This window comes from Erithacus rubecula (assembly GCF_903797595.1).
Source record: "Erithacus rubecula genome assembly, chromosome: 9".
Classification (NCBI taxonomy): Eukaryota; Metazoa; Chordata; class Aves; order Passeriformes; family Muscicapidae; genus Erithacus; species Erithacus rubecula.
The window spans coordinates 21,248,376-21,274,138 of NC_136660.1; the positions used below are offsets into that span (position 1 = coordinate 21,248,376).

General features: G+C 56.4%; 1 protein-coding gene and 1 long non-coding RNA gene across 4 annotated transcripts; one reads left to right on the top strand and one right to left on the bottom strand.

Annotated features, from left to right (window-relative positions):
• Nucleotides 1-475: 475 nt before the first annotated feature.
• On the bottom strand, nucleotides 476-3,011 carry NKX2-3 (NK2 homeobox 3). Its single transcript, XM_079312041.1, has 2 exons — nucleotides 2,184-3,011; nucleotides 476-1,533 (listed from the first exon to the last, which is right to left on the bottom strand). The coding sequence occupies exons 1-2, from the start codon at nucleotides 2,524-2,526 to the stop codon at nucleotides 893-895; spliced, it is 984 nt and encodes a 327-aa protein (XP_079168167.1). The 5' UTR covers nucleotides 2,527-3,011; the 3' UTR covers nucleotides 476-892.
• A 655-nt stretch (nucleotides 3,012-3,666) lies between these two features.
• Nucleotides 3,667-7,800, top strand: LOC306804886. Of its 3 annotated transcripts, XR_013775020.1 has the most exons (4): nucleotides 3,667-3,959; nucleotides 6,435-6,675; nucleotides 6,755-6,829; nucleotides 7,531-7,800. It is a non-coding gene; the product is annotated as an uncharacterized lncRNA (long non-coding RNA). The 3 variants fall into 3 exon arrangements; XR_013775022.1 differs by lacking the exon at nucleotides 7,531-7,800 and having other exon boundaries at nucleotides 6,755-6,841; XR_013775021.1 differs by lacking the exon at nucleotides 7,531-7,800 and having other exon boundaries at nucleotides 6,435-6,841.
• Nucleotides 7,801-25,763: the final 17,963 nt, after the last annotated feature.

The following is a 25,763-nucleotide window of genomic DNA, read 5'->3' on the forward strand; positions in this document are numbered from 1 at the left end:
ATGTAGCAATAATGCCCCGGCATTCAGGCTGCCCGGCCCGGCCGGCCTTAATCAGCGGCCCGCGGACCCCCCTCCTCTTCCCCTGCGCTCCCAGAATGGGGAACAAAACCCAGCACGTTTCTGCAGCCCCCGCGCATAAAGCGCCGGGCCTGGGCCTCAGTGGGGGGCAAAGCGGCCCGTCAATCTCGGCGCCGGGGCCCCTTTGTCCCTCGCCTCCCTGCCACACCTTTTGTTCCCGAATCCAATAAGCGCCTATTCTCGCTACCTTCCTCGGCGGCTCCTTTCAGCGCCGGCCCGTCGGCCACAATGGCCCCGGCTCTGAGCTACGCGGCCCCATTCAGCGCCCTTGGCACGCTCACAAGCCGGCCGGGCCGCCCTGCCCCGCGGGCACGACGCGGCGACCGCCCCGCCGCCGGGCACGGGCCCCGGCCGCTCCGCCGGGCACCGGCCGGGGAACGAAGGAGGATCGGGCGGCGAGTATTGCACCTGGTTTATTGACTGACTGGGCGAGCTGGCGCTGGCAGTGACCGATACAGAGTAGATAGAGGGGCCGCGGCACTGGCGGGCCCCGCCGTCGGCTTTTTACAAGCAAAGCTGCTCCGCTGGCGCGGCGCGATCGGCTCCGGCCCGCCCGGCCGTCGCGGCGGCTCCCCGGGGCGGCGGCGCTTCGCTGCGGGCTCCGCGGCCCCGTCCCGCCGCGCCGCTCCGTCCGTCGCCGGCCCCGCGCCGATGCTCGCGGGAGCGCCGGGGTCCCGCCGCGCCGTCCCGCCGCCGCCGCCGCCTCCGGTCCAGGGTGCGCGGCGCGCAGCCGGGCTGCGGTGCGGGTGCTAACGGGGCCGCGGAGCCGCCGGGCCGTCCTGTCGGTCCGCTCCCGACCCTCAGTGCGTGCGGGCTACCAGGCCCGGATGCCCTGCAGTGCGCCCTGGCCGCAGGAAGGCCCCGCCGCCGGCTGGTGCAGCGGCTGGCCGCCGCCGCTGAAGCCCCCCAGGCCGCCCACGTTCACGAAAGGGCTGGCGGCCGCCGCAGGGCTGCAGGCGGCTTGCATGGACGCGCCGCCGGTGCCCGCCGGGTAGGTACAGCCGTAGCCGGGGTTGTAGGAGGCAGCGTTGCCGTAGCCGTAGGCGGGGAAGCCATTGTAGGAGTAGGGCCCGTTGTACGCCGAGCTGTAGCCCTGCGACCCGCCGAGGCACGGCTTGCCGTCACGGACCAGCACGGGCACGGCCACCCTGCGCGGCGGCGGCGGGGCCGCGGGGCCGCCCAGCTCCAGCGACTTGTCCTGCCGCTGCCGCTTGCACTTGTAGCGCCGGTTCTGGAACCAGATCTTCACCTGCGTGGAGGTAAGCTTGAGGCTGCTGGCGAGATGCTCCCGCTCGGGCGCCGACAGGTAACGCTGCTGCTTGAACCGACGCTCCAGCTCGAAGACCTGCGCTTGGGAGAAGAGTACGCGCGGCTTCCTCCGGCTCCGCTGCTTCGGCCTCTCCGTCTCCTCCGCCTTCTCCGCTGCATCTAGCGGCTTCTTCAGGACGCAGCTCTCTGTACGGGGGAGCACAGGTCATGGGTGCGCCTCGCCGTCGCCGGGCGCTCGCTGCTCCCGACGGGCCCCACCGGGGGACGAGAGCTCCGCGCCGCGCCCCGGCTGTCCCCGCGCCGCTACGTGCCCGTCGGGGCACCGAGGTGCCGGAGGGGAGGGAGCGCTGACCGGCCGTCTCTAGCACCTCCCGTGTTTGCGAGGGCCCGATTCGAGCGGCGGGGCCGGGCATATTCCCGTGACTCCGGGCCGGCTGAGGCGTTACCGCCGCGGCACCGCAAGGAAAGCTCCGGGCCGCGTCGCGCACAGCGCCGGGCACCTGCTCCGCCGCCGGGCCCCGCCGCAGAGGGTGCGCATTGAACCTAACCCGACCCGTTCCTCACCCTCCGCTACCGAAATTGAAGAGCGCGGGCCTGATCCGGCACCTCCGGACTGGGGCCTTGCGGAGGCACTCCCCAGGGAGGAGGCGAGCGAGGCGCGGAGGTGGCGGTGGCAGCTCCGCGACGTGCCTGTCCCGGCTCGACATGGCCAAGGGACGTGGAGCGGCATCGCCCCGCGACGCCCGAGGGCTGAGAACGCACCACGGGAAGGCAGCGCGTGGCCCGTCCCGGCGGGGCGGTGCAGTACGGGGGAGCGCGGCGGAGCCGATACTCACTTGGGTCTCGGACGGCCGGGTCCAGCTCTTCTCCAGGGCCGGGGGCCTCGCAGGAGCCGCGAAGCACGGCGTGAACGTAGTTGTCGGCGGAGATCCGCGCGTCCGCCTGGCTGCCAGGCGCTGCCATGGGGCTCAGGTAGGAGAGCTTTTCCTCCTCCTCTTCCTCCTCGCCGTCGGAGAAGCGGGCGCCTTCGGCGGCCGCCAGCAGGCAGGCAGCGGGGTGGAAGTGGTGCTCCAGGTGGTGCGGGAGCTGTGCCCCATAGTGCGGGTCCTGCTGCTGCTCCAGGTTGAGGATGTCTTTGACAGAGAAGGGTGTGGAGGTGACGGGGCTCGGTAACATCATCGGGGCAGCGCAAGCGGCCAAGCAGTCCCGCGGGCCCGGCGGCACTCGGGCGGCTGCTCGGCGGGGAGCGCCGCGCCCGGTGCGGGGGGAGCAGGCAGCGCCGAGAGATGAGGGGCCGCGCTTGCTTCTGTCTAAGTTGCCTCCATTAGCTCGGCGTTGGGGGTCTGCGTTTTGTTACAGCTTCTGCAGGGACAGCCAAAGGCTCGGGAGCCTCCTCTGCCCCGGGCCGGCACGTCACGGCAAGGAGGGGCCGGGGGCGGCCTCGCCATTGGAGAGAGGGGGAGGCAGAGCCGGCCCCCTGCCCGGCTCCGGCCGCCCGTCCAGAAATAGCAATGTATTAAGGCTGCACTCGGGGAGGCTCGTTCCCTGCAGAGCGCCCCGCCGGCCCGGCACCCGCCCGGCGGGCGTGGGGACGTTGCGCCGGGGTCGGGGTTCCCGCAGAGAGCCGCGGCAGCCGCCGCCGCGCCCCCCAGTGCTAAGCACGTGTAGGTAGGTAGGGACCCCCGCCCGGGCGCGCCCCGCTGGGCCCTGCCCGCACACGGCTCGGTCCGGCCCCGGCAGGGGCCGACATGTGCGGCCCCGCCGGCCCGGCCTCCCCGCCCCACCAGCACGGTCCCGCAAGTGGCTGCCGCGGCCCAGGACGCGCAGCAGAGGGGAAGTTCGCCTCCGCCACCCCACACCCCTCCCGCAGCCGACGGAGACCCCGCCGTCCCTGACGGGCCGTAGCGTGCGACGTACACGTAGCCGACCCACTCCTCATCCCCCTGCACCCCGGTCCCTCCCCCGGTGGGCCCGCAAGTACCCCCGCGACCGGCCAATCTGCAGGCCGGCCCAGCTCGCCGCAGCCGGTGCGACACTCGTTCGCACGGGGGACAGCGCGCTTCGCCGCCGCCGGATCGGGCCCCGCAGCCTGCGACCGCCAGGCCCAGTCGGGACGGACCGGGCCGGGCCGTGTGGGCGGCCCGGGACCGCGGTAACGCGGGGCTGGGTGGGCAGCGCTATACCGCGATCGTCGGTGTTTCCTTTCGTTGTTTTTCGTTTTCTTTCGTTTCGTTTCGTTTTCTTTCGTTTCTCCCGCTGGTAACGGGCGGCCAGCGGCTCCGCGGAGCCGCCTAGCCTCCGTGCCGGCGGGTGACGCATCGAATGAGCTTGTCGAGCTCTGTCGCACTGAGGGTCCCCCGGCCACAGGGCTTCGCCGGGCACCGGCCGAGCCCCGCGGTGATGCGGGGGGGTGAGCGGCACCTCGGCGCTCCCCGCAGCCCCCAGACTTTTGCAGGGGCTCCGAGCTGCCGCGGCGCGGGAAGCGGGCGCGCCGAGGAAGGGGCAGGGGGTCCTTGGTGAGATTTTTCGTTGTGATTAAAATCCTACCGCCTCGCAGGGCTTGGATCGGCGACGAGGGAAGGCCACCGGAGGCGGGCGCGTACGCCGGGCAGGTGAGTGTCCCGGGGCCGCGGCTTCGCAGGGCCTTCCCGGGAATTTCTCTCGTGCTGCTAACGTCCGGCGGCTCCACCGTTTAGCGGCTCTGTCGGTGCCCTCCTATCTTCGTCTTTCTGCGCGCCCCATATTTACTGGGGCACAGCCCGAGACAGGAGGCCGAGTCCCGAGCGTTTCGCCGCAGCTCATGTGTTACCGGTGCCGCGGCGAGGCCGGTTCCCGTTCCCCCACCGCACCGGACCGCTGCCACCACGCAGCTTCAAACCCCTCGCTATATAAATACGAGGATTCGGTCTCTTCTCGCCGCTCCCCGCCTGCTCCCGGTGCGAGATGCCTTCCTGCCGTGGACGAGGAAGGGCTCCCGCAGTCAGCAGGCCTGACCGGGGCCCGACTCTGCCCGTGCCGCCGGTGCTCAGAGAAGCTCGGCGCTGCCTCGCTGCCGGGACCCCGAAAAGAATTATTAACAATTAGCTCCTCATTCGTGTTACACATCCGCCACCGTCCCGGGCCACTCCCGCCCGCCTCGGGGCTCCGGGCCCGGGGAGGTGCGGGCGCGGGGCCCGGTGACAGCGCGGCGGGAGGCCGGGCTCTGCACATCGCCGTGCTGCCCGGGAGCTCCATTGCGGCCGAGCTTCCCGGCGGGGAGAGCAGTGTCAAGGGCCGGTGCCCTCGGTGGTGGCGGCCATAAGAACTGCAGGAGCGCCGCCGATGTCCGCCGTGCCGAGGGCCGGGCCGCGCCCCGGCAGGGTCTGGCTCCTTTGGCGCCATAGCGCTGCCGGCCGCACAGGGATCCCGGGCGGGCCGGGCGCAGGCTGCGGGCCCTGGGAGCCCGGCTCGGGCACTAAACGACTCATCGGACGTCTCCCCGGTGGTACTAGCGTTTCTCCCCCTGGGACCCACTCATTTGTGCTGCTGCCGGATACACGGACAGCTCGGGGAACCCACTCCCCACGGAGGGAACAAGGCGCGGCCGGGCCTTTTCTGGGCCGCATTATCCTGCGCTAGTCTCCCGGTGCGGTAACAGCCCGCGCTTTCCCCCCGTGCCAGCATCCCTTCTTTTGTGGAAGAGGATCGGTGGTGTCTTCCCTGATAGGAAAGCCGAGGAAGCTGGGATATAGATGGCCGGGCTTGACCGTGCCCGTACCGAGGCGGCTGGCGCCGAGGAGCACGGCCGCACCGGGGCAAGAGGTGTGGAAGTACAGAAGTCAGGGGGAGGAAGGAGTGGGACAACCCTGGTACCTGCCGGCGGGTACCAGCCGGGATGCGGCTGTATAGGGCTTTCCCAAGCCGGCTGGGCTGGGGTCACCGGGCTATTAATGGTTATTTTATTTATATCATTAGCGGCGTCCCCTGAGCTCTGTTTACAGCAGGGCCTTGTTGTCCCTGCCGCTTCTGCGCTCTGTTTAGACAGGGGATTATTGTAATGGATGGAGCTCGCCGTGCGGATGCTGCAGCGGAGCCAAGAGAGCCAAGAGCTTCTCCCCCGGGCCCGGGGAGCGAGCAGCAGCCCCGCTGCAGCCGCGAACACCGCGGCGGGCGGGCGAGGGAGCGAGCAGCCCGCTCCCGCCCGGGGCCCCGGCCGCAGGCAGCCCGGTAGCAGCGGCCGCGGCCGGGGGTCTCGCTCGGGGCGATGCTATCAGCACCAGGGCTGCTAATTGCTCCATTAGTCTCGCGGGTGCGGAGTGCTGGAGCCGGCCCCGCGCTAATGGCCGTAAACAAACAAACACGCTAATCCGGCCTTGTCTCCAGCCCCCGTGCTCGGGGAGCCAACGGGGCACGGCGGCGGGAGCGCCGGGCGGCCGGCACCCACCTGCCCGCCGCCCCCGGAGCCCGGCGGCCCGCGGCTGGGGCCGTAGCCGGAGCGGACCCGCGCCGCCGGGAGCTGCCCCCCGCGCCCGGCTCTATTTACACAGAGCCTGCCCTTGTGTAAACGCTGCGCGCCGTGGTTTATCTCAGGGCCCGTCTGGTTCTCGTTCTCTGTCAGCAGCGCCCGGTGAAGGATGGCCCTTTCCCAGGAGTTCGGTCCTGATTTATGTGAGAACCGCAGCGCGCCGGGGACGCCCCCGCACGGCGGGGCCGGCGACGCGACGAGGAGAAGCGACCCGCCGCCGGGGCTGCCGGTGGGACCGGCCCCATGCAGCCTGCACCGGCTCCGCACGGCTCGGTCATCACCTGCCGGCAGCGGACCCCGCGGTGCTGTCCGGTCCGGCACGGCACGGCACGGCGCTTCGCCCTGTCCCGGGTCCGCTCTCTTCGCACGCAGCCTCGGTGCCGCTCACTGCGCCCAGCGGGCTCGCCCGGAGGGGCTCCGTGAGGAGCGCGCACGGGCGGCTCCGCCGGCAGCTCCCAGCCCGGACTCACTCCCTGAGTGCGCCCACCTAGGGGAAAGGATGGCGTTTATCCCTGCCCTGTCGCTTGCACAGGAATGGCTCTTTTCCCCAACTCTGAAAAAAACCGTTCTCTGTGTTCCCTAGGCGAGAAGAGGGCTTCTGCAGGCAGTGGAGCCAGGTCCAGGCAGGGGATGCAGCATGCTCACCCAGCAACAGGCTGCCTCCATCTCCCACTGCTGTGTCCCATCTGTGCCCGGGCAGTGCCTAGACCACCCTGTTCATTCAGGTCGGCCACTGGACACCTGCCTGCATCTCTCTGAATCCTCAGAACCAGCTGGCTTGGTTTGGCCAAGAATCACCCAACTAATGCCCATTTTCTTGAGAGGTACTTCACTCCAGATATCTGCTTTCTTCTTCAGTATTTTTTTTTTTGCTCCATTGACTGATTTACTTTCTCTTTACAGTTCTTGCAGGGATGCATGGCTTGGAAATACATCCTGAAACAAAGCCTCAGTGAAAAATAAATGTGTTTTTTAAAGGTCAGAACCAGATTCTAATATCCCATACATACATTTTCAAGGTGGGAAGTTGAGGGATACCAGTAGCCATGTGAAACATTCAGTGTTCAGCACTTTGAGGGATAGGAGCACAGCAGCAAATGCAAGGGTACTGCCCATTGCAGCAGGGGAAACTCAGTAGGCTTGGACACCAAAGGGGAGATTACCCTTGATTTCAGTGCCTGATGGGTCTCTGAAACTGAGGCTGACATGAGTTTGGTGAGAGCCAACTTGCAGGAGCAGGTAAAGCTCATCCTTCATCTAAGGCAATGCCGGATAGGAAATGCCAGTGCCAATGACCCCCTCCTGCCTGCTTTTATTTCGCATCTCCTGTGCACAAAGGGTATCCAGGCTTCACAAAGCTACCCTGCTGCACAACACAGCCCCAGGACTGTGCACGTGCAGAGGGTAGCAAAACACCTCTTCCTCTGGAACTGTCATAAATCACAGTTACTGACGGTGCAGTGAGAGGGTCCCCGTGCAGCAGGAGGAGGACACTGCTGCAGGCACACGTGCACCGCCCTGTTGGTGGAGCACACCCCACTGCCTTTCTGGGAGTACCTGTGCTCTGTGTCTCAGGAGCCATTGCTGCGTGTTTGTGGCCGTGAGGTTGAGAAGCTGAGCTGAAATTCATCCTTCAGCAGAGGCCCAGCACGAGGCTTGCTCACTGCTCACATCCACAGGCCTGCGTACCACTTGCATCCCATAGTGCTTAAGTGGAGCCTAAGTGGACCCCGGGCCCTGTGCTGGCGACCTGCCCAGTGCTGGATTTCAGCTCCGAGCCCAGGCCTGCTGCTCTGATTCATGCACGTAATCCCGCTGAGGTCAGCGGGATTCATCCTGCTCCCACCACGGCCCGCGGGACAGTTCACACGAGAGTGGCAGGGTCAGGCTCTGTGTTTGCATGTGCCATAGAAAATGGAACGATTAAGATTAAACCAATTAAATTTTAACAGGTCTGGAAAGCGTTTTATTACATAATAAACTGGAGGGATTAGCCGTGTCGGGTTTGCTGCGTGTGTGCTGGCGGAACAGTTCCTCGCAGTGCTTGGTGTCCTCGGTGCTGGGGACCTCCCTGTGCTGCTGCTGGGGGCTGGGAATGCAGCTGCATGCTGGCTCCTGCTCCTGTCCAGCACTGCCCCACAAAGCATGCTGGGTGTAATGCTTTTCTTAACCCAAGCAAGTATTTTCTGGAAGGAATATTGTAAATTATATGCTGGCTATTTCTATGGCTTCCTTCGGGGAGAGAGAAGCCCTTGTGCTTCTGTACAGGCTTGCTGGTGAGGAGCAAGTGGCTGGGCTGGCTCTCTGCAAGGTGGTGACAGATGTCTCATCTTGGAAACGGAGCTGATAAGTTACTCTTATTTAGGGCATCTGCCTGGCAGCCACTCTCCACTTCTCTCCCTGCTTAATCAAGATTCCTCCTGCTGTTCCCATGCAGATGAAGCCATCCTGGACATGGCTACCCCAGAGCTGGCAAATCTGTGTAGAAATGAACACAGCTCTGTGTTTGCCAGGGTGGTATCAGGGTAATTGAGCTGAAAAAGGGTGCAGGAACCAGCTTTGGGAGGAATTATGCTGCAGCCTTGGCTAAGCAGATGCACGGGGCAGTGCACAGGCCTCTGTGTGGTGGCATTCCTCAGCTCTGCTGGCATTTGTCTGTGGGGCTGACATTTGCTCTGAGGGGCACCCACAGCCAGTGGCTGTTGCACTGTTTCATCTTCTCAACTGTACTTGCTGCTGATCAGCTCAGGAGGATTTCACACAAATATCCTCTCTCATGCAACAACCTGCACTGGGGGGCTAAGGAGGAAGATCAGGCTGGGGAAGCTCATAATTTCTGTCTCTTCTGGGTAAATATGGGACAAAAGGTTTAGCCCAAAGACATTTTGCACTATCCTTCCAGAGGCTAGAGCAGGCCAGTTTCCAGTGCTGTGGTGGGTTTTTCTCTAGAGGTAGAGTGGTTGCTGTGGCTGGAGAGTGTGGCATGGTCAGTGACAGTGAAAGCAAACTGCTCCCTGGCTGATCACCATGCCTGGAAAGGTTAATGGCAGTGCATGTGCTTGGCCTGCACGTGTCTAATAAATACCCAATCTTCTGTTTTCCTTTGAAATACTTTTTGTATTTAGCCATGGCTGCTCATGTGGTTCCATCCTGAGCCCAGATCCTCACCGACAGCTGCTGTATAAATAGGGCAGCCCTGTGTCCTGCACACGGGAAGGCAGGTAGGAGATTTGAAATCTTCTGTTAATAGTTTATCTCTGAGTCTGCCTAATGAATTATCCTGCCAATTACTGTGCAGAAATTGTTAGTGTATCCTGATGATTCAGAACTTTCTAACAACAACTCTGGACCAAACTATAAACTGTTTTTCTATCTTGGAGTGGAGACTTGAGAGAGGACTCCTAATTGTTCTCATCCCCTCAGGGGCCAGAGCTGGATTATCCCACACAGGCTTCTCTGCAAACTTGTTTTTAGTCTATCAGTGGGCCCTTTGCCAGACCAAAGAGATGGGGAACTGTTTTCCAGATTTAAATCCCCCCCTCTACCCTTCCACTCCACTTACACCTCTGAGGAAGAGCATGGATTAGAAAGGATTTGCCCTCATGGGGCTTTGGTTTGGGTTGTGAAGATCTGTCCTTAAAAGCATTGCCTTTTTTGTTTTATCCCTATGTAAACCTGACTCCCAGCTTTACGTAGGGAACGGGCAGAAGTGAAGTGTTGTGTTGTTCGGAGTGGAGATCTCCCCTTTCTTTTGAAATACCTGCCTTTAAATGGCATTTCCTCTTGGAAACAATGGCTTAACATGAAGGACAAGCAGGTGGGGATGGACAAGGATGGTGTTCCACCCAGGACATGGCTGGACCCCTCCTGCTGTGGTTGTTGTGCTTCAGCCATGCATCCAGGAGGCTGGATGGCTCAAAGGCTCAGCCACAATATGTCCCTGTGCTACACTAAAAGGGCAACATGGATCTCTTGATATGGTTCCTGTCTTGCCCCTGTGCTGTTGCCTCCCAGCACACTGGGGACCATGGGTGTCCATCCAGGCACGTCTGGGACGCTCTCCCCAGAGCCAACCCTGGTGCTCTCCCCCAGGATCCATCCTGCACTGTCAATGACCCGTGCAGCAAGGCTGTGTCAGGACAGCAGTTTGCAGGCCATAGCAAAGGTGATGGGGAGTTCACATGGGGCCAGAGCAGTTCTTCCCTCCCCCATGGCTCCCGTGCCCGGGTGGCCATGCCCTGTCCCACTGGAAGCACTGACGCCCGTCTGGCTGCCAGGACACCCCGCCAGCCCCGTCCCAGGCGCATTGCCTGCGCCCAGCAGTGGCGAGCGGGCTCAGTGCCACATCCAGGCCCTCCTGGGCCCAGACTCCCTTCTCCAAACATCCCTCCCAGCGTGGTGCACCCGTGGCACCCCGCTGGCTCACCCACGTCCGCCCCGCGCACCCGCCCTTGCTGACGGTGGGGAAAGTAGGAGCCGTGTCCTTGCGCTGACCTTCATCTGACCTTCCAGTAACGCTCGAGAAACCCTCGGAAAGGCTTTCTCATTGTGCAGCCCCAGGGTTTCCAGGGAATTAGTCAGCAGGCTGGAATTGTGCTCTGTGTATGTGACCCCCCCCTTATCCCCCCCTCCTGCCTCTCCCATCCCTGGAGCCGGACCGGTCCAAGAGATATGTTGCCAGGGTGACAGCGAGGTGTGATGGATGGACAGAGAGTGGCTGTGGAGTGGCAGGGCCGCTGGTCAGTAACCCAGGGCTGTGTTTATAAGAAGGAAGAGGCTGTTTCCTGGAGCTAACATAATGCAGCTCTAAAAAAGGCAGGGGAAATACATCATGCGAGGGGAGCGCGGCCCGGGGAGGGGAGGGCCACGGGGAGCTCAGCACCACAGCGAGCCTCCAGGTCAAGGTGCCTTTGACAGGGGCCTTTTTTATAGGCCATTTGCGTGAGAGTTCGCTGCTGTTTCTCTGCAGCCCTGACAGCGGCTCAAGGCCCAGCCGGGGTTTGGGGAGGGTCTAATCTAAACTCGCCGATTTCCAGCCCTTCTCCTGCAGCACCCGCTGATTTATTTGGAAAATAAATAATCGACACTGACTATTGTTTCACGTTTCTGGAGTGACAGTCCCCCGCCCTCGGTCCCACAGTGAGCACTCAGAGGGGCTGGGGAAGGACCCTGATGCTCAGAGAGAGAGGGGCTGAGTTCACTGCTCCCCTCTGCCCCCAGCTCACCATGCCAGGGAAGGGGCAATTCCCGGGGCCACGCTCCCTGCATGGGGCATCACCCTCTGTGCTCATCGTGCTGGGCTCAGAGCACACCCCTGGAGCAGTGCTGGCCAGCTGGAAAGGCAAGGGAAATCCCACCCTGCTTCCCACATGCCATCTGTGGCACTTTTGCAGGTGTGTGAGGCTGCTGTGCCCAGCACTGGCATCTCCCCAGCGTGGAGCCAGCGTGTCTCAGCCCCACACCTGCTGCTGCCACAGCAGTGGAGCCATCCCCATGGCTCATGTCACCTCTGAGCCCTGCAGCCACACTCACACTAATGTCAGCCCTTCTCTGCTCGCAGGAGAAGCTGCTGCTCCTGGTGCAGCAAAGAGTTTTCACTCTCCAGCAGCAGCATTGGAGCTGAATCCCCCAGGTGGGTTGGGATCCCAAGGCCTTAATCATCATGACTAATCAGAAAGCAACACCCCAGAAAAACAGACCCTGATTTTTCCCTATCACAAAAAATAACCACCCCAAAAAACCAAAAAACCCCCCAAAAAACCCAAAAAAACCAACCCCAAAACAAAAAAACGAAAAAACACACAAAAAGCCCAACAGCAACAACAAAAAACCAACCAACCAACCAACCAACCAAAAACAAAACAAAAAAAAAAACCCACCAAAAAACAAGTAAAAACACCCAAAAAACCCCCCAAACCCTCACAAACAAAAAAACCCCGAAAAACAAAAACAACCCCAAAAAACCAACAAGTAAAAACACCAACCAAAAAACAGAAAAACCCCACAAACATAAAAAGAAAAAATATGAAAACCAGAAACCACCCCCAAAAAACAAACAAACAAAAAAAAAAAACCCCAAAAAATTCCCCAAAACCAAAGCAAAACCGAAAAGCCAACAACAAAAAAAAACCCAAAACAGCTAAAGTATTTCAGAAAAAAATCTTCACAAAAAAAAAAAAACAAAAAAACCCAAAAAAAACCCCACAAAAAACCCCAGAAAAATAAAATCAAAGCTCATTTTGCTGCAGGTCCCACCATTTTTTGACAAGGATTAATTGTTTCTACTATGGCTGAAAAATTATTTAAATGTTGACAATTTTTTCTTCTTTCTGCTATTGCTTTTATTCTTACAACTCTTCAGTGGCTGAGGAAGCGATGCAGCATTTAAGGTTTTTCCTTTTTTCTTTTACAAGAATACTAAAATTTTGTAAAACTTGGAGTAGGGAATAAAAGATCAGAAAAGATGAGGAAATCCAGCATGAATTTCAGCCATCATGAGGCAGCTTCAGGGCAGTGGAGAAAAGAATATAAGGAAAACCTGGAAACACAATGCTTTCAAATTTTGAACATCTTTCTGCTCTAGAAAACCGAAAGGAAAAACTTCTTTCAAAATATTCCACTGAAAAGTTAAATGAAATTGGTTTCCGTAGAGTAGTTGTCAATGTAATTATTTTTGAGCAAGAAGATTTTAAGCAATTTTTTTTACAGAATAAGTAAAAATAAGTTTTATAATTTATTTTCTACATCATTAATAATAATTCTACCTCAATATAATAATAAAAATAATCAATTTACATCTTTCCAGTGAATAAATGGGTTTGGTCATGTCTTCACTTGTGTGGGAGTAATTTTAAAGTAGAGCCTTATTTTTGGCTGAGGTTTTTGCTTGTCCCTTTTTTCACTGGAGGAATTTCTGTCTTCGATGCTTTCATACTTCCCCCATTCTAATTCATGCAAATATTTCCACATGCCCAAATTCCTCAATGAGTTCAATATTTATCAGCAAATAATTTTTTTTTCAACCCCGCCTGTTCACTGTCTAAAGCCATTTCCTAAATAAGTATTTGATGAGTATTTGTATATTTAATGTTTGCATTGTTCTAAGTGACTTTCAACATCGGGTTCTCTCACCCACTTTCCCTTCAAATTAGCACATTCACAGGCACTTATAGATGAATTTAGGTTTGCCTCAGATTTTATAAGGCTGTTTTTGGACGACTTGCAAAAAACCTCCCAATCCGTATTTTGGAGTTATTTGGTTTTGTCTGACATATCCGTCACAGCTGCCAGTGCAGTGAAAGGCAATCCATGCTTCAGGAATCCCTTGTGCTGGGGAAGTGCTGTCTGTGCAGGGGCAGCTGGATCACACCGGTCCCTGAGCAGCCCCATCCCCGCTGTACAAATATCTTGAGATCAGCCGTGAGTATGGGCTGGTTTGGGTTTTTTGTTTTTAAAAAATCCCACTCTTTGCCATGCTTTTCATGCCCAATTCTTTTTGGGTTTGTCAGCCCTCTGTGGCACCCCGGGACACGCGCTGTCCGGGGAGGAAGCAGGGCTGGGGAGGGGCAGAGGGGGCTTGTCTTTCCAGCTCTGCAGATTAAGGCTGCCTGGCTCCTCTGCAAGCCTCCCCAGGTGGCCGTGATATTTCTAAAGGACTTGTCCCTGTGCTGCAGTAAGCTCATTAGCTAATTCCCTTATTACGCAGCATCAACTGAAGCATGTGTGTTTAGGCTGCCAGGGAGCCCCTCTCACCTTTCTCCCCGGCTCCTCTCCCTTCCTCTTTACCCCCTTTCTTTGTTTTAGCTAAGAAGGTGGCCTTTTAAAAGTCCTCTGCCCGGCCATTTGCAGTGCAGGCTCCTCCCTGCCTGGCTGGTCCCAGTCTGGGGGCACCCACAGTGGCAGGGGTGGCCACAGGCAGGACCCCACTGGCCCACATTGCAGCAGAGTGCTCTCACCTCTGCCCAAGTGGCTTTTTGGGCCCATTCACACTGCCACGTCAACCCCAGGCACAGGCACTGAGGGGTTGATTCAGGCCAAGTGAAGCATGGGGAAGTTCCTAGGAAGAGGATTGTGGCACGAAGCAGCCATGGTGGCACGCTGCTCTTGGCACAGTCACCCCGGGATTTGAGAGGGTCGCTGGGCTCTTGCCCCTTGGCACCTGACCCCAAACCTGTCCAATTCTCACCTGGACATGGGGAGCCACAGCTTGTGGGGCCAAGCCTTTTGGCCTCCAGCATGGAGAGCCTGTTCCCTGAGTGCCTGCCCCGGGAGAAGCCCGGTCACAACCCCTGGCTGGGCAGAGGGATGGAGAGGCAGCCCACCCTCTTCCTTCTGGGGGGCCACACTCCACAAAATCCACCTCGCGCCGGCGCTTTCCGGCCCGCTGTGAGAACGTACAGTCTGTGGCTCCTTCATTGACTTTGAAGAATGTCCCTTTATTCACAGTTATTTCCTTTAATCACTGTGAGGTTGCAGGAAATCTTCTTGGAAAATTGTCCCAGATTGGCTGGAATAACTGTACTGTTGCAGGGATGGAAAACTCACTTGAACTTGTTTTCATTTTACCCTAAAAAGTCACTGTCCCCAGAAGGTTCAGATGAATTTGGATAAACATGTGAGTTCTGAGGATGTAGTTGTTGTTGAGCATTTCTTTTCCCTCTCTTTTTTTTTTTTTCCCAAATGAATCTTTGTGGCTTTCCAAGTTCCTGAGCTTTACTCAAGACCAGGGGTGCAGAAGTAAAGGAAAAAGGGACCTTTGACATTAACAGATTCATAAACAGACTGAAGACAGGCAAATACATCATTAAGTGGCACAACATGAGAGCAGAGATAACAAACCAGTAAGTGACAGCTTTGGCCATCAGCTGGGAGCTGAATCAACCAAATATTCTACCTGAGGAATTCTGTGCTGGCTGACATTGGAAAGACAAGATGTGCTAAATCTTGACTTTCACAGGAGTTAGTCCCATTTCCACATGACATTCTTGAATTCTTGTGAATAATGGAGAAATGTGGTCTAGGTGAGTGTGTGGCTACGTGAGAGCACAGCTGGCTGGGAAAAGGTATTGAAAGGGCAGTTTCCCATGCTCAGTCCTCAGACAGGGCCTGGACTTGGTTTAGGAGTAGTCAGTGCTTTCATCAGTGATCTTCACCTGCAGCACCAGTCTGCAAGAATGATTTTCTTGAAAAAGTGAAGAAACCTGAAATAAACCTGTTGATAAGAACAAATATAAGGCTGTTCTGTGAGTTGGGAAAAATCAACATTGCAGGCACTGGCTGGGGAATGAGTAAGGTTGCTCTGTGGGAAAGTAGCTGGAGGTGACAGTGAGTCCTGCAGGGAGCGTGAGACAGCAGCAGCACAAGTGAGAAGAGAAAAATCAGATCAGAACATATGAACAAGGTGTTTGTAAGACATCTGATGTGATCCTGCTGTATTAAAACAGTGTCAGACTCAGCACTGAATCCCACTTGGGGCTCAGCATTTCAAGTTGCTGTTCTTGGAGAAAGCCCAGGGAAGAACAAGATCAGAAATTCAGAAAACATGACATACTGGAGAAGGCTGAAGGGTAGCTTAGTATCACAACACAAAGACTACAGGGAAGTAAGATAAAAGTCTTTAAATGCATAAAGCCCTGCTACAAAGTATGAGATAATGGGCTATTCCTTGTTTTCAGGTGGGTAGAAGAAGAAGCAATAGACTCACCCTGCAATGATTGTGGTAAAAGGGATTAAAACTTGTTTTTCCTGGGAGCCGTCGTCACCACTAGAGGCTTCTTTTAGGAAGAGTTTAGACAAAAGCTCCACCAGGAAGGGTTTGATTTGTTTGGGGGCAGGCAGACAGGCTTGGTGACCTTTCAAGGGCCTTCCAGGCTTATTTTTTATAATTCTGTGAATACAGATACTAAAAAGAGGGAAGATCATTTTGCCTCTGGCCGATCTATTCAGGACTGGTCCTTGCCAGGTGTGTTTTGCTTCACCTGTGAATGTTTCCATTAGTTGGTTTTTTGTTTTTTTTTTTTGGTGGCATTTTACTCCTAACCATTTTTTCCCTATCCAAATTTTCCCCTGTTTCTGTACATTACTCTGATTCTACTTTTCCTGGAATGGTCATATGCCTGGTGCAGTCCCCCAGAGTGTCAAGATTGTCATGGGTTTAGGTCTTCAAAAGAGCAGGGCACTTGCCTCTGTTTTTCACACTCCAGCACTGAAGCCATGTGCAGAGAGACCATTTCTTCCCCACCCAGTGTGCCATATGTGTAATACACAGTATACAGGAGCATCCTGGGGCAGACCCCATGTCTCTCATGAATTTTCCTGCTGACAGACTCCTGGTGTTCCAAACTCATGCCTCATTCCTGGTTTCAGTCCTGTCGCCCTGCAGGTTGTCCGTGGGCTGGGTGTTTTTCTGTTTCTAAAACAGGAATAGCAACTGTCACCCCCCTCCATCCGTGGGTTTGCAGATGTCAACTGCCCAGTGTTTACACTGAGTTTGTGCAATGGGAATTTTTCTATGTGTATTAGCAACACGACGTATTTTTACTCACGATGTTTAAGATCAGAGTTAGTCATTAGATCACCTATGCTGATCTCCCTGACTGCCTTGTCTTGTTACTCTTTCTGGATCCAGATAACCTGGAGTTTCACTAATGCACAAAATCATCTGGTCTGGAGGCACGAGGGAGTTCATGGTTTGGTCTTATTTAATCACTGACGGTTAATCCACCAGCTAATCAGCATTGCTCACTAAATGCATGTCGTATTTATTATGCAGAGTTGTCTGGCTTTTAATTTCCAGCCATTGATTCTTGTCCTGCCTTTTTTGGCTGGAATAAAAAGATGTTAGCACATGGTATTTTCTTGCTGTGAGAGTACTTGTGCATAGCAGTCAAATTTCTTGAGCTTTTTTAAGAAGAAAACAGGTTGAGCTTGATTCTTCCACTGTGGGGTGCGTTCTCCTGCAGTTGTGTCTTTTCTGTGCCTGTTTTCTGCACTCTCTCTCTCATTTCACAGAATAATTTTGGCCTCAGGAACTCTGGCAGTACAGCCCGCTGGTTGGGCCTCGATCCATGAATTTTGGAAATGTCTGAAGATGCAGATTCCATCACTTCACTCAGTTTTCAAGCCACCTTCTGTCTTCCCCCTTCCAGCCCATACCTCCCCACTCTGTCTGCAAGGATGCTGTGGGAAATATGGGGGGGTGGGAATCACATTTACATCTCTCATTTCATCTGGATCTTTTTAAAGCAGGGCACCAGGCTAGTCACAGTATCTCAGGGTTAACATCCCATCCTCTGCTGCACAGAGCACTGCCTCACAGCTTCCATTTTCTGCACTCCCAGCTCGGTGCCCAGGACTGCATTTACCATGGGGTCCCAGCATTGAGCTCACATCCAGCTGCTCACCCAATCTGACCCTGCCCAAACCAGAGTTTTCTGTTAGCCCCTGCTGCCCAGAAGGGTAGCCCACTTTCTTTGCCAGCACATCCAGCTGGCATTCTGCTCAGTCAAAACCCACAACCAGGTACTCCATCTTTTCTGGGACTTGTAGGGCTGCAGCCAAGGTTGGCAGCAGCGAACTCGTTCCAAGTCTGAGCTGGCTTGTGCCTGCACTGGGTGCCTGGAGACCAGTGTTGACACCATAGTATCAGCATCTCCCTGTTAAGAACAACTTCTGGAGGCCAGTCAGGGTGTAGGTAGTGGATGGGCAATCAGTATTAATTAAGACAAATACTTAACCAGAATATTGTTGGCACATCACTGATACCCAAGGGTCTGACACCCCACTGCTCCCTGTTTCTTTGAAGCCATTCCTTTTGGTCCAGTGGGCAGTTCAAGTCCCTGCTTGAGACACAGTCAAACCTCTTTGCTCCCCATTTTCAAGCAGGATTTCCTCAGAAGATCCTAGGAAGAAGCTATGGACTAATAATACCTTCACCATATATGGAGCATTTCATCTTTGGTGCAGCACGCAGCCGGCGAGCGCGGAGCCCAGCCCGGCAGCGCTGCTGCAGAGACCCGAGCCTCAGGTACAAAACCAGGCACATTTTGGCCAGCCTTCTGCTTTTCCTTCCGTGCAATGTCTACAACTGGACGAGTTTGGCCTGTGCAGTGCAATGACTGGTGGTGCTTACGTGTGCTTTTACAGTAGCATTTCAAAGGGCTGGTTGCAAGGAGGTGCATGCACATTTCCTGAATGTCTGGCCAAAAAGCTGACACTTGAGAGCGCCGGGGAACCCTACAGCCCTGCAGAACATGCCAATTTAGTGTTCACAAAAGACAGAGTTTTGTCCAAACCTGGGGAACATCATGGAAGGTGCCAGCATTATTTTCCAGCTCCTGGATTGACTTGGTTTTATTTCCCATTCTGCCACTCCATGAACCATCCAGCTGGCTTGTTCCTGCACTGCACAGGTCCCAGCCCTGTGAGATGTGGTGGCAAGAAGTGCCTCATTTGGGATGGGGACTCAGGTTTAGCCTTGCTCTCTCCTGGCAGCTCAGAGGTGGCCACAGTGTAAGTAACTGCTGAAGTGCTGGTGTGACAAGTGACAGGCGGGGTAGTTCAGGTGTCCAGCTGCAGAGGTCAGGTATGTTCCCCTGTGCCAGCTGTGCCATCAGGGGCACGTTTTGTACAGGTCAGCCTCCTTAAACCTGCCCAAACATGCCAGAGACTCTAATGGCCAGGCAGGAGGACGGACCTGGTGCTTCCAGGTCTCTCTCATGACATCCGCTGAGTCCCCTTCCCGCAGTAATCTTGTCCTTCTATCCAAAACAATTATGGAGGGCTTGTTGTTTTTGGCACAGCCCTTTATTTACAAATCCCATCCTGCTTATAGCTCATGGTTTCATTATCCTCTAGATGTTTACAGAGCTCCTTTTCTTAATATTTGTGCCATTATTTTACTAGGGATCCGGGTGAGACTTTCCAGACAGTAATTGTCTGGCTCATCCTCTCCCCCACCAGCTCTTTCTGCAGAAGTGCACATTTCTCCACTGTCCCTGCCAGCCCAGGGCATCCTGGGGGACAGGGATGGGCAGTAGAAAAGGGTTGCCTTGTTCTCAGGCTGTGGGGAGGGATATGCAGAGGGAACAGCTGCCCTGCTGCACCCTACTGCCCACAGGCCCTTGCTGTGCCCGGATCTCTGATGTCCTCTGGAAACTTTGTGGTACTAATGAGCCCTTCCCAGCCCCTGCTCCCCTGCGCCCCTGCACTCCCCTTCCTCAGGCTCAGGGCACAGGTGCACACCCCGGGCAGGGGCACTATCCCCTCTGCAGGCTTTCAGCCTCCTGGGAAGGCAGACAGTGGCAAACCTGTGGCTGGGATTTTGGGGTCATTAGCATGGTGCAGACGTGGGTCGGCAGCTTACGCTGTGCATGGCTCTGATGCTGGTCCCTGCCCCTGGGCTGTCTGTCACAGGGGCTTGTTTAACCTTCTTTGCAACAATATCACAGCCTTTAATCTGTTTATCCTCATAACCCTGCTATGAGGTGAAGGATAGTTATCCTCATTTCAGAGGTAGGGAACCGAAGGGATTCTTTTCAAATGTAGATCAGTGTGTAATGATGCAGAGATAAAGATTTTAAAAACATGCCTGAGACAACAGGCATATGGTGTGTAACTGAGCTGTGTTTCTGCAAATCCCATTAAGTGCCTCTGCCTTTTTCAGCTGATGCTGTCTTGGGGCAGACCTGACACGGGGAAATGCCACGTAGGCTCCAGCCTCCTGGTCCATGGCTGGGACCAGGCAGGGCAGGGGAAGACAGAGCTGAGCTCACACTTGCAGCTCAGTGCCCTGGGCATGCTCCGGGTGTGTGGGGCTCCAGGCACTCACACCTGAATTCCACCAGTGAGTGTAAGACCCTCGGCTGTGTTTGGGAATGGAACTTAAAGCCTGTTTGTACTGCAAATGTGCAGATAAAAGTGTGAGGTAGGAAATACAAAGGGGTGCTTGTACAGCATCCCTCTGGCTGTGTGATGCATCAAGATGCTGGAAGAGGAGCAAGCAGTGACAGCAAGCTCCCTGCTCTCGCTGCTCAGACAAATGGCACGGACAGTAGATTTGGTTAAGAACCCCAAGCTGTGGTTCCCGTGCAGTGATCCTGGCAAGAGGTGTTCCTGGCTGCTGCAGCGCTTTTCCCAGTGGCTGGCCAGTGGGGCTGGGTGCAGGTCCTGGGCAATTGTTGCTGTGCTGTGGGAATGCGGCAGCTGGTGCAGTGAGGAGGTCAGTGCCTTTGTCTTGCTTCGGGGAGTTTATCTCTGCGGATCTTGCCTGCTTTCCTGGGTCAGGCTTTACCTCCGCTGTTATCAGCAAATGCAGGAACAGCTCGCTCCAGAGCCGGGCTGCTTAGGAACCTCTCGACCCCCTCGCAGGGGGAGGCAGCGCTTTCACATCTCTCCCACGCTAATGGACACCCACAGGCCGGCGCTGGGATGAGATGTGCCGTGCCCTGCGCTTGCTGTTCCTCCTTCACCACCCCGGCGGTGTGGGGTGCGGGCAGCAGTGGAGGAGGAGGCAGCAGAGCTGGCCGAGCCCTGCCTGCTCCCACCTCCCGCTGGGCTCTTCACCACAAACACAGGGGACAAATCTGCAGTGGCAGCACTGATTCCCCCTTCTCTGCCGGTCTGTCCTGTCCCAGTGCACCCTCCCCTGCTCAGCAGCTCCATCCGGACCCCTCCAGCTGTCTCCACAAACCCAAACCATTAGCATTTCCTGTTCAAACATTTCCAATAAATAAATGGAGACATCATGCCACAAGCCCGCTAGTGACCCAGAGGCGGGTCCAAGGCCGGGATGGACACGACCACCCAGCACCCGACCCCCTGGCTGGGCGCCAGCCCTGCCTTTGTTTGAATTCCCGGGTGAGTAAGCGCTTGGCTGACGCCAGCTGAAACGCTGTAAGAAATTATTTTTTATATTAAATAAATTGTTTTCAGTAAATCTGCTCCTGCACCAAGGTCCAGAAGCTACCCGCAGCCCTGGGCTCCCTGCAAGAGAGCTGGACTCCCTTTTCTTGTCCCTGTCCTGGCTGTGCTGGGGGACACCCTGTCCAGAGGGGTCCAGCTGGGACCAGCTGTGCTGCAGTTGCCTCAGCCCCATGGGCACAGCTCCCACAGCTGTCCAGCAGTCTGGGTACCCCACAGCAGAGCAGCTCACTGCAACACACCCAGTGTCGCTGTCCCAACACCTGAACCAGGCTCACTGGTGAGAGGGCAGAGGAGGTCTGCTGCCTTTGGGACTGGTACCTATCTCCTCATGGCAGATGTCCCAAAACACATTTCCTTAGCTGTGTAGAAGCCCTGTCATAGAAGTGCCTGTTCTTTCCCCTACTGGTCTTGCACACCCTTAGGAAACCACCTTCAGTGCACCAGGGTACCAGATCACAGTCCATGGGTCAGTTCCCTGATATCTGCCACCAGGTGCTGATGCAAAAGGAAAAATTAGGGGAAACTCCTGAGGGGCTGTAGGAACCAGTAGGCATGGAATAGGCAAGCATGTCCATGAGTGGTCCATAAGCCAAACTGGGACTCCTGGGACTCCAGAACTAATGTGTTTTAGAGAAACAGCAAACCTCTGGCTGTGCCCGAGAAGCTGCAATGGCAAGAGAGGTTCGAGCCTGATTAGGTAGGTGGATATGCTCCTTTTTGGGGAGCTTTGTCCTTGCTGCCCTGGATTGCTCTCTGGCTTTGAGCTGGAAGCAAAGATGAATTTGGAGCTAACCAAGTTCTGTCATGGTGGCAATTAGGAAAAATACCAAAATATCAGGAACATAGCTTTCACTATTTTTTTTTAATGTATGTTTTGCTGAACCCAAAACTTCCTGTAGGAACATGATGTTTAAAGGAAAAATTTTGCTGTTGAAATTTTCTGGAGCATTTTAAGTGATTTAATTATTTTTTGAAAGAGAATACATAGATATTCTCCTCCAGAAGCATTCATTCAGTGAGGTGCTATGCTCTGGCATTATAAAACTTCAGAAATTGCAATGCAGTAAGGCCACATTTTAAATAAGTTGTTTTATGGAGAAACAATACAATCTTTTCTGATTTTGATTTATTTCATGATAGAGCTTGTGCTTTGCTCAAGGGAATCTCCTGTTTCTCCTGCCCACAACAGGTAAGAAAGGAGGTGAGATGACATGGCAGGGGGCAGGTGGCTGCACGATGCCTGAGCAACCCGGGTGTTGATCCGTGGTTCAGCAGAGTGGGAACTGATTTTTTTGTGCCAGTGGGTGAAAGCCCTGGCACTCCCTATCTGTGTGTGCAGCGGGGCTGGCAGGACCGGAGGTAGATGCTGCAAGGCTGCATGGCCGGGAGCTCAGATGGGGGCAGCTGCAGGGCTGTGCGGGGCTCGTCCCGGGGTCTGGCTGCTGTCAGTGCCCCGGTGCAGCGGGAGGCGGTGGCAGGGCCCCGTCCCACCCCCTGACGGTGCCCCCGACCTGCAGCCCCGGCTGCCACCAGGGCCCGATGCCATCAGCACTCGCAGGCGCTGACAGATGGACCATGGACCCGGCAAGGGGCTGGCGGGGGCCGGAAACTCCTGATCCCTTTTTATCTGCGCCTCAGCCTGCTCTCTCATGTCCCCGTCATGCTCTGTGTCTCGCCTGGTATCTCACGCTCCTATTCCTGTGCCTTGCCGGCTGCTGGGGGCTGCCCAGCCTCACAGCACCCTGCAGCCAGGCACAGGAGCCAGGCTCCCGCGTGCCAGGCACAGCGTGAGGTTCTGGACCTGCTGGGCAAGCACCACCAGCTCTGAGCACGGCAAGGCACCATAGATGCCCCCATCCCATGTCTGCATGCTGAGCATCAGCCACAGCAGCAGGCAGGTGCCTGGGGCACGGCTGCATGGCTGCTGTGCATTGCAGGTTGGAGTGGGAGGGATGGATCAGCCCCAGCTCAGCATCACTCTATGCTCTGAGGTCAAGGAGCCTTGCTGCTGTCTTCCTCAAATGTACTGCCTGCTCCTGGGCCAGGATCCAGTTAGGTATCAATTCAAAACTAATCACGAGCATTTCACTTGGCTCTCATGACAATCTCCACTGCTCCATTTCAAATCCACTGTCCCAGCTGGGCAGGGTGGCAGTGGAGGGGTCAGGATCCACAGTTAATGTAGCTGCCCCTAAATGCACCGCCAGAGATCAGCTAATCTGATAATTACAGCAACAAAAGCCATTTAGACAAACCATGACCTGACCTTCGGAGCTTGGAATGAAAACATTTTACCCTCCTCTGTCTGGATCCTGCACTGAGAAAACATCTGTATTTGGAGGATGCTGGGAAAACAGCCCCCGCACGGCACCCGCTGGGGACAGCTCAGCTCCGTGCCACACACTGCTTGCACCCAGCCTCACATTGGGATGGGCAGGCTGCTAAACCCTTGCTGTGATGCCAAGATTGACAGTGTCCCAGTACTGGGCACTCTGGAGAGGGTGAGGCAGAGGCCAGAGGGGCATGAGGGTGAATCTTGTGAGAGAGAGTGAATGGGATGGGGTCAGTGGAGCTCGCCCATAAAGAGGGCTTTTTCCCAAGACCACGTGAGGCTTGATGGTGTGGGGATGCCATCACCGGGTCCCAGTGGTCCCTGTATCCCTGCAGCAGGCTGAGCTCTGCAGGAGCCAGGCTGGCTGCTGAGCCCCCCTGCCTCTGGCTCCCAGGAGGAGCTGAGTGCGGGGGGCCCTGTCTGCATGCGGCACGGCCCTGTGTGCCCGGGGGCTTCTTCACTCTCTGTAAGGTGTGCAAGCTTTCCCACTGAGTGGCAGGTCATTGCTGGCTGTCAGTCCAAGGCAGGAGATGAAGGGAGGGATGCCTCAGGGCTGGCTCCCATGTTCCTCCTGCTTTTACATAAGTGTTGGTGGCACCCTTTGTGTAGGCTGAGGAGATGAAAGCTCAGGGCCAGAGGGATCTTGCTAACGCAAAGCCACCCAGCTCGGGGGCCCGACAGCCTGCTGCTTTGTCTCTTATTGTCTCATTCTTGCATCTCTTCCCAGCGGAGTCCCGCTCCGTGCTGTCAAGGGCACGGGACACCGGCTGAGCCGGAGGCACCAAGCGCACTGGCAGGTAACTCCTGCTGGTGTTACCTGGTGTTCCTGCTGGTGCTGTCAGCGACCCCGGCTCGCAGGCACAGGCAGCGGCACAGACTGCACCAGATTGACGGCACTGAGCTCACACTGCCCAGGAGCTCCCCAGGACGGGGAACAAAATGGTGCTGATTTGGGGAAACTGCATTTTTTCCTGCAACGAGCACTGCTCAGCCTGCTCTGGCAGTCCCAGGCAGCAGCTTGGTGCAGCCAGCTTGGCAGGCAGCCCCCCTGTGCCTTTGTGACTTCTCTCTTCTGCACTGGGAAAGCACTTGGCCATGTCCCCAAGTATCCCAGTGCTCTTTGGAAAGTGGTAGGATTAGAAACCAGTAAGTGCAGTGAGAGCCTGATAGTCTGGGGACTCCCTAGCACTTCTGTCTGCTCCAGAAATAGGATGCTTTAAGCAGCCTCTGTTTTTCCCATTGCAGCATTCCACTTGTGCAGTGTTTTACTCTGTAAGCAGAACACATGAATCACCCTGCAATGGGCTACCCCCAGATCCCTCTGATGCCCTCGTTTTCATCAGCTGCTTCCTTGCCCAGCACTGAAGTATCTCTCATTTAGCAGAATCCACTGACCTTGAGAAACCCAAGAGTTAATATTAGGGCTATAGTAAAAGGTAGGGTTAGGGTTGCGGTTTGGATGCCCTGACAGCAGCTTGGCCAGGTGTTTCCAGAGGTTCACAGCTACTGCAGAGAGCAGACCTGAAGCTCATTTGGGTTTTCCATGCAGCTTTTTCTGAAGGCCTGAATGAAATTTTGTCCAAGTTAGACTAAAAACACCACCAGGGCCCAAGCTTTGGTCTAGCAGTGCTGTCTTGCTCCTCTGCCTTTCCCATTATTTTATTTTCTCTGAAGGTTGAAGTGCTGGCACGCTACTGTGCCGACAGACAGCTCTGACTCTTCCCCACTCTCATGCTAAGCAGAAAGTGCACTGGGCAGTTCTTCCAGGTGCTGCCCAGAGCCAGGGAAAGTGAGGGCTGTGCCTCTGGGCTCCCTCCTGGCCAGCTGGGCTGTGGAGCCACCTTGGGCATGGGAGGGGGGCAAGGAGCCAAACTGGTTTTCAGAGGGATCTTGGCTGGGCTAACAAAAGGAGTGTCTAACACTGGTTGTCTGCAAAAGCATTTGGGGACAGCATGGCCTTCCCCGTGCTGTACCCATGTGTTTTATGTCACAAAGGGAGGTGTGTGTGGTGTGTGTCACACTGTTGGAGCTGTTATTCTCGATGTCCTTCCCGTTTCCCTCAAAGCCTTTCCCAGATGTAGCAGGATTGCAGGTGGATTCTCACAAACTTCAAAATCCGCATGGGATAGGTGGCAGGTTCCTAACAGAGCCGGTCAACACCGGGAGGCACCATTCCCTCTCCCCGGGAAGGTGTGGGGCCAGCCACGGGTGGGATGTTCAAGCAGCCCCAGGCCGGGCCGGAGCCGTGGGTGCCGCTTCCCGCGGGGGGTGCGGAATGAGCGGCGGGATCAGCAATGGGATCAGCAGTGGGATCAGCAATGGGATGCGCGGGCCGGCTCTGCCCCCTGCCGGCACCGCCCGGCACCGCCGCGCCCGGGAGCCCCGGGGGTCCCCCCGGAGGAGCCGCAGGGACCGGGGACATCGTGGGAAGCGCTGTGCCTGCGCGGAGGGCGTGGAGCTGGGCAGCGAGGAGCTGCGAGGAAGACCCCATGGATCAATGCCATGTCCCTAGCTAAGCAGTGGTAGCGCTCACCCTCACAGGTGACCCTGGGAGGTTGTCGGGGGTAAGCCCACAGCGTCTGACCCGCAGGTGGCTGTGGATCAGGGAAGTGCCTTTGGAAACACCCACTGTCCTCACAGCGGTCCCTGTCCCGCACC

Coding starts and splice junctions, on each gene's coding strand:
- NKX2-3 (XM_079312041.1), bottom strand. CDS start 2,526: ATGATGTTACCGAGCCCCGTCACCTCCACACCCTTCTCTGTCAAAGAC. Junction 1,534..2,183: donor CCCGGCCGTCCGAGACCCAA/GTGAGTATCGGC, acceptor TCCCCCGTACAG/AGAGCTGCGTCCTGAAGAAG.